At 48.9% G+C, this 7696-nt stretch overlaps 1 protein-coding gene across 1 annotated transcript; it reads left to right on the forward strand.

The window, feature by feature from the left end:
- Nucleotides 1-472: 472 nt before the first annotated feature.
- Nucleotides 473-1435, forward strand: LOC309889505 (olfactory receptor 14A16-like; the record flags this gene model as incomplete). The annotated part of the gene is made up of 1 exon (XM_082782354.1): nt 473-1435. The coding sequence occupies one exon, from the start codon at nt 473-475 to the stop codon at nt 1433-1435; it is 963 nt and encodes a 320-aa protein (XP_082638480.1).
- Between the last annotated feature and the right edge of the window lie 6261 nt (nt 1436-7696).

Raw genomic sequence — 7696 nt, forward strand, 5'->3', positions numbered from 1 at the left:
AAGTTTTACTTTCATCTAAGGCAGAAAGGGTACTTCCAAGCTTTTAAAATACCATTACACATACAGTACCTGGGTAAAAGGTGTGATAAAGGGAAATTGATGTGAAGACAGTCTAACTTATCAAAAAAAAGAGGTATGCAAATGACTAGGCCAGTTGTGCCTTCATGAGCCTGCTTTTGGTTCTGATATCATCTGTGAAGGAGGGTAAACTAGGATGAGATGAATCTGTCTTTCTTCCCATATACTGGCTGATGACCAATATGCCATAATCTCTCATGATGCTAAATAGGGAAAACCCTCAATGGACCAAATGCCACTCATGCTATTCAGGGACCCAACCACTGAAAACGTCTCCCTTCACATACAGGAAGCCCCATGAGTCCAATGTGAACAGGAATGAGTCCTCTGAAGTCTGTCTTAATATCTCCTTCTGTTTTCTTCTTGGACAGGTCACCATTCCCCGAACCACCAGATGTCCAACAGCAGCTCCATCACCGAGTTCCTTCTTCTGCTGGCATTCGCAGACACTCGGGAGCTGCAGCTCCTGCACTTCACGCTCTCCCTGGGCATCTACCTGGCTGCCCTCCTGGGCAACGGCCTCATCCTCACCACAGTAGCCTGCGACCACCGCCTCCACACCCCCATGTACTTCTTTCTCCTCAACCTCGCCCTCCTCGACCTGGGCTGCATCTCCACCACTCTGCCCAAAGCCATGGCCAATGCCCTCTGGGACACCAGGGCCATTTCCTATTCAGGATGTGCTGCACAGGTCTTTCTTTTCCCCTTTCTCATGTCAGCAGAGTATTTTCTTCTCACTGTCATGTCCTATGACCACTATGTTGCCATCTGCAAGCCCCTGCACTACGGGACCCTCCTGAGTAGCAGAGCTTGTGCCCAGATGGCAGCAGCTGCCTGGGTTACTGCTTTTCTCAATGCTCTGTTGCACACTACCAATACATTTTCACTGCCCCTTTGCCAAGGCAATGCTGTGGACCAGTTCTTCTGTGAAATCCCCCAGATTTTCAAGCTCTCCTGCTCAAATTCCTACCTCAGGGAAGTTGCACTCCTCATATTGAGTGGTTTTCCGTTTTTGGGGTGTTATGTTTTCATTGTGCTCTCCTATGTGCAGATCTTCAGGGCTGTTCTGAGGATCCCATCTCAGCTGGGAAGGCACAAAGCCTTTTCCAAATGTCTCCCTCACCTGGCCGTGGTCTCCCTGTTTATCAGCACAGGAATTTTTTCCTACCTGAAGCCGCCCTCCCTGTCCTCCCCATCCTTGAATGTAGTGGTGGCAGTTCTGTACTTGGTGATGCCTCCAGCAGTGAACCCCCTCATCTACAGCATGAGGAACCAGGAGCTGAAGGATGCCCTGAGGAAAGTGATTTCATGGACATTTTTCAGAAGTGATAAACTTTTCCTCTCTCTCCACAAATGACTCACAGTCTGTCCCATGACAGACCTGTTTGTTTTTAGTTGCTGTTACTGTTTTTTTATGCATATAATATGTATGATTTATTAATATACACGAATACATTTTTTTTCTGTTGCTTTTGTTATAAGTGGTTACCCTGTTCCTTCACAACTGTTTGGATTCCTTCCACTTCTGCTGAGGCATCAACCTGCTCTCTTTCTCCTGGAGCCCACATAAAGTATGTATCTGGGTGTGAGCCGACTCTCTCATAGCCTCTGTGTGATATCTCTGTATCTGAGGTAAAGGAGGTGTCTGCAGTCTCTGTGGAAGCAATGGGGATGCAGCAGGCACAGGCAAGGGAGACTGCGGGGGGATTCAGGTCGTCCTCAGGCATATCTGAACATACCTAGTACCTTTGGAAATGCTCCATAATCCTTCCAAGCATCCTGCATATCTAAAGACCCCTGGGGAAGGAGTTTTGGTAGCACTCATTCCTATCCATTTGGGTGGGGTGGTTTTACCATGCTAGGCAGCTGAACTCCACCACAACCACTCTCTCACTTCCCCTCAGAAGAGGAGGGGAAGAAGTAAAGGAAAGAACAACTCACAGGTTGAGATATGGGTAATTTAATTAAAGGGAAAAATAAAATATTATTATTAATTTAACAATTTAACTAAAGGGAAAATGGGGGAGGGGGGAAAAGGGAGGGGAAAAGGGAAAAGAAAACAAAACAAGTAAAGGCAGTGTGGAAGTGCAGAGGAAAGAAATTACTCTCTACTTCCCACAAATGAGTGATGCTTGACCACGTCCTTGAAGCAGGGCCTCAGTAGCTGTTTTTCAGGAGGACTGACGTTTTCCCAACGAGATTCCACCCCTCCCCTCTACTTCCTTTTTCCACCTTTTATTGCTGAGTGTGACATCATATGGTATGGAATATCCCTTTGGTTGCTTTAGGCCAGCTGCCCTGGTGATGTTCCTTTCTCACTTTTTGCCCACCCCCAACCTGATGGCTCTGGGAGGGTGGGAGAGAGTCCTGATGCTGTGCCAGCACTTCTCAGCAGCAGACACAACACTGGTGTGATACCACTGCTGTTCTAGCTACAAGTGCAGAGCACAGCACTGTATGGGCTGCTGCAGGGAAAGCTAACATCCCAGCCAGACCCAGTACACTGCGTGTTTCCCACTCTGACCAGAACAGCCAGAACAGAGTTAACCAGGAGTATCCAAAAAGATCCGAGGAGGGATGGAGACTGAAGGCATAATCTGGGCTGGAAATTGCCTTGAAGAGGCAAGCATGACCCAGGACCCATGCTGTTCCTCAGTCCCTGTCCTGAGCACATGTCCTTGAGACAATCTCCCCACCCTCAGTGCTTGCCAGTACCCCAGTACCCCAAACATAACCCTTGGGCAAGGCTGGAGGTGCTGGGGTGAATCTGGAGGGCCATGGTCCAGTTGTGACCACGGGCAGGACAAGCCCTCTTCTGGGTCCTCTGCAGGGCTGGCAGCCTCCATGAGCCCCATGGGAGGAGGGAGCAGGCAGAGGAGGTCCTGGGACCCTGCCGACCATCCCCATGCCCAAGGGGTTCTCAAGCAGCATACCTCAAGGCAGAGATCATAGAATCACAGAATCATAGAACAGCTTGGGTTCGACGAGACCTTAAAGATCATCTAGTTCCAACCCTCCTGCCATGGGCAGGGATGCCAACAACTAGATCAGGTTGCCCAGAGCCTCGTCAAACCTGGCCTTCAACACGTCCAGGGATGGGGCATCCACAGCTTCTCTGGGCAACCTGTTCCAGTGCCTCACCACCCTCTGAGTGAAGCATTTCTTCCCAATCTCTAATCTAAATCTCCTCTCTTTTCCTTTAAAAACCTTCCCCCTTGTCCTGCCATTATCTTTTGCTTATGCAGCCCAGGATGCAGTTGGCCTTCTGGGCTGCAAGCACACACACACTGCTGGCTTATGTTGAGATTTCCATCCACTGGAACTCCCAAGTCTTTCTCTGCAGGACTGCTCTCAATGAGTTCTTCACCCAGTCTGTCCTCATGTCTGGGATTGCCTGAACCAGGTGCAGCACCTTGCACTTAGTCTTGTTGAAGCTCATTAGGTTCACATGGGCCCACTTGTCTAGCTTGTCCAGGTCCCTTGGATAGCATCCCTTCCTTCTGGTGTATCGCTGCACCACTCTGCTTAGTGTCATCTGCAAACTTGCTGAGGGTGCACTCGATCCCACTGTCTGTGTCGTTGATATTAATACTAAACAGCACCAGTCCCAAGACAGACCCTTGAGGAACACCACTTGCCACTGGCCTCCACCTGGGCATGGAGCCATTGACCAACACTTCTGGGCACAGCCTTCAAGCCAATTCATTACCCACTGAATGATCCCCCCTTCAAATCCGCCACTTGCCAAATTGCAGATCAGGATGTCATGTGGGACTGAGTCAAAGGCCTTGTAGAAGTCCAGCTAGGTGCCATCTTCCCTTGTCAGCCGATGCAATCACTCCATTATAGAAGGCCACCAGATTGGTCAGACATGATTTGCTCTGCTACTTGTAGCAGGAAAGAAGGAGAAACTGCCCAGGAAAATTACCACCAGGCCTAGCCCCTCATGCCAGTAGTTCCCAGCACCAGCTTTCCACCATGGTTTGGGGATGGCCGATCACTGAAACGTGAGCACCTCCATCCTCCTGCTGGGCTCAGGGCCTGTACCGGGGGAACGGCCAGCCCAGCCTGGTCCCTCATCAAGCCCAGAGCCCAGCAGGCCCCAGGGCAGGGCTGTCTATCCCTGTGAGGGACATGCTAGGGCTGGGGCAGGGCTGGGAGAAGGGGGGAGGCTGCTAAAACAGAAGGGCAGTGGGGGCCAGGGCAGTGAGGGCTGGCAGGGGGCTGTGCTGGGGGAACATTTCCTTACCCCTGCATGCATGCTGCCTCATGCGGTGACTGCAGAGAGGTCCCAGAGAGCCACAGGAGGGGCAGTGGGGTTTGGTTACCCTGCAGAGGGGAATGCACATAAAGCAATAACAGTACAGGAAGCTTCCACTGTGCCAGGACTTCCAAATTACTCCCAAACTCAATGCCCAGCTTTGGTGTGTTAACCTTGGCTGTCTCCCAGGTGCCCACCATGCTACTCTCTCAACACCCCTCCTCAGCAGGATACAGGAAGAAAATACAAAGAAACAACTTATGGGCTGAGGTAAGGACCAAGGCTCACAACTACTGTCCCAGACAGGACAGACTTGGGGAAGATTAACATCATTTATTGCCAGCACATAGCAGTGCAGAGCAGTGACAACTAAAAGACAACTAGAAGCAACTTTACCACCACCCCACTTCTTCTACCTCCTCCCGCCAAGAGGTGCAGGGTGATAAGGAATAGGGGCATCAGTCCATGATGCTTCGTCTCCGCTGCTCCCTCCATGTTTCTCTCTTCCCCTTCTCCCCCTTTCAAGTGCGGGATTACTCTCCCCCCCTTCAAGTGAGGGGTCACTGTACTGAGTCTGGCTGGAATGTTAACTTTCCCAGCAGCAGCCCATACAGTGCCGTACTCTGTACTTGTAGCTGGAACAGCAGTGTTATCACACCAGTGTTGTTTCTACTGCTGAGCAGCAGTGGCACAGCATTGGGCCTTTCTCTAACCCTCCTAGGGGGTGGGCAAAAAGTGAGGAGAGAAACATCACTAGGGCAGCTGACCTAAACCAATCAAAGGGATATTCCATACCATGTGATGTCACACTCAGCAATAAAAGGTGGAAACAGGAAGAAGAGGGGGGGGGTGGGCTCTCATTGGGAAAACGTCGGTCCTCCTCTCGAACACCGGCTGCGTGTGTTGAGGCCTTGCTTCAAGGACGTGGTCAATCATCGCTCATTTGTGGGAAGTAGAGAGTAATTTCTTTCCTCTGCACTTCCATATAGCTTTCATTTATTTTGTTTGTTTGTTTTCCTCCCTTCTTTTTATTTTCCCTTTTCCCCTCCCTTTTCCCCTTTCCCTTTTTATTTCCCCTTAGTTAAATTGTTTAGTTCATGGTAGTCTTTATTTAATTATTATAATTATTTCCCTTTAATTAAATTATCCTTATCTCAACCCGTGAGTTGTTCTTTGCTTTACTTCTCCCCCTCCTCATCTAAAGGAGGGGGATTGAGAGAGCGGTTGTGGGATTTAGCTGCCCAGCATGGTAAAACCACCACAGTCACTCCCATAGGATGCCATCCTTCCCAAACTGATCCTACATGACCTCCCCACAAACAGCAGCTCTTCAAGATGTTCTTCAGCATGGATCTGTACCAAGCTGAGGAAAGTCCTTGTCCTGGTGTCAGGTAGGACAGAGTTAATTTTCTTCCTAGTAGCTGGTAGAATGCTATGTTTTGGCTTAGGATGAGAAGAGTGCTGATAACACACCAATGTTTTAATTGTTGCAGAGCAGTGCTTACACCAAGCCAAGGATTTCTCAGCTTCTTGCTCTGTCCTGCCAATGGGCAGGCTGGGGGTGCAGCAAGAGCTGGGAGGGGACAGACCCAGAACAGCTGATCCAAAGTGGCCAAAGGGGTATTCCATACCATCTGACATCATGCTAAACAATATATAGGGGTGGCTAACCGGGGGAGGGGGGCCAGACTGCTCGGGGTTAGGCTGGGCATCGGTCAGTGGGTGGTGAGCAATTGCACTGTGCATCACTTGTTTTGTACACATTATTATTAGTAGTATTATTTTCATCATTATTGTTATTGTTGTTGTTATTATTATTTTCCTGTCTTAAAAAACTGTCTTTATCTCAACTCACGGGCTTTACTTTCCCGTTTCTCTCCACCATCCCAGAGAGGGAGGGGGGAGGGTGAGCGAACGGCAGTGTGGTGTTTAGCTGGTTAAACCAGGACAGTCCTTTTTGGTACCCAACGTGGGGCTGTGTTTCCACCCCTGGGGCAGCCGATTCCAAGTATATTGGACTCCCCTCCAAGTGAAAGCAAATTGTGGCCTGCACTCTGCTGCTAGAGGGATGGAGAAAAATGCATTAGCGATATCTGTTGTAGTGTACCGCTTGGCTGCCTTCAATTCCAGTTCGTACTGGAGTTCCAGCATGTCCGGCACTGCAGCACTCAGTGGTGGCGTGACTTTATTCAGGCACTGTTAGTCTCCACTCGCCATTAGACTTTCGCACTGGCCATATGGGACTATTGAAAGGTGAATGAGTCTTTCTGATCACTCCTTGGCTCTCCAATTGATGAATTAGCTTATGGATGGGAATCAGGGAGTCTCGGTTGGTGTGATATTGCCACTGGTGCACAGTTGTGGTAGCGATTGGCACTTGCTATTCTTCGACCCTCAGCAACCCCACAACAGAGGGACCAGGTAAGGTAGATATTTGTTTAATGCCCTCTGTCTCTAAGGCAGCTATGCCAAAAGCCCACCGGAACCCTTTTGGGTCCTTGAAATTTCCTCTTCTAAGATAGTCTATGCCAAGTATACACAGAGCATCTGGGCCAGTCACAATACGGTGCTTTAGCCACTCATTCCCAGTTAGACTCCCTTCAGCTTCCCATACAGTTAACTGCTGGGATCCCTCATCACTCCATAAATACAGATGGGCTCTGGCCCTTTATAGCTTGATGGCATTTGAGTACATTGTGCACCAGTGTCTACTAAAGTCTTATACTTCTGTGTGTTAGAAATGTCTCAATCTTCAAAATAGGATTAAATAAAAAAATAGGATTTATTAAAAGAATAGAGGTAAGCAAACAGCGCTGGGTGCACCGGGAGTCTCTGCTCCACCAGGATGCACACCAGTTACATCAAGTAGCTGATTTTTATGCTCCTAGACTAATACATATTCATTACTACTTCTAAAAAAATAGATTATTAAAATTAGCTTCTGGGGTCCAGTCCCTCCTACTGGAGCATGCGCATCAGTCTCCGGTGGTCCCTCTGAGGGTCTCTAGGGGTCTTTCATGCTGAAGGCTCGTAGTCTTCCTCTCCAAGTTTTTTTCTCGTCCTTCCCCTTTGTACTCCCTTGGCACCGTATCAAGTTTATAGAACATCCCCTGCAAGTTTTGTCTCCTAGCCGCCCTTCATCTTATTTTTTCTTCTTCTTCTTAATCTCTTGGCCACCTGGCCAGATATCAGAGGCCTGCATATTATCCCATAACAGTCACTAGTTCGTATCAGCTGTTCTGAAACCCCAGACATCAAAGACTTCATACAAACACAAATAGCTTTCTTATTGACACTTCACGAGTAATTAAAACATTTCTCACCAGCCATTCACAGGGACAGTCACACCTATAGCAG

Source organism: Aythya marila, assembly GCF_965140915.1.
Source record: "Aythya marila genome assembly, chromosome: W".
Classification (NCBI taxonomy): Eukaryota; Metazoa; Chordata; class Aves; order Anseriformes; family Anatidae; genus Aythya; species Aythya marila.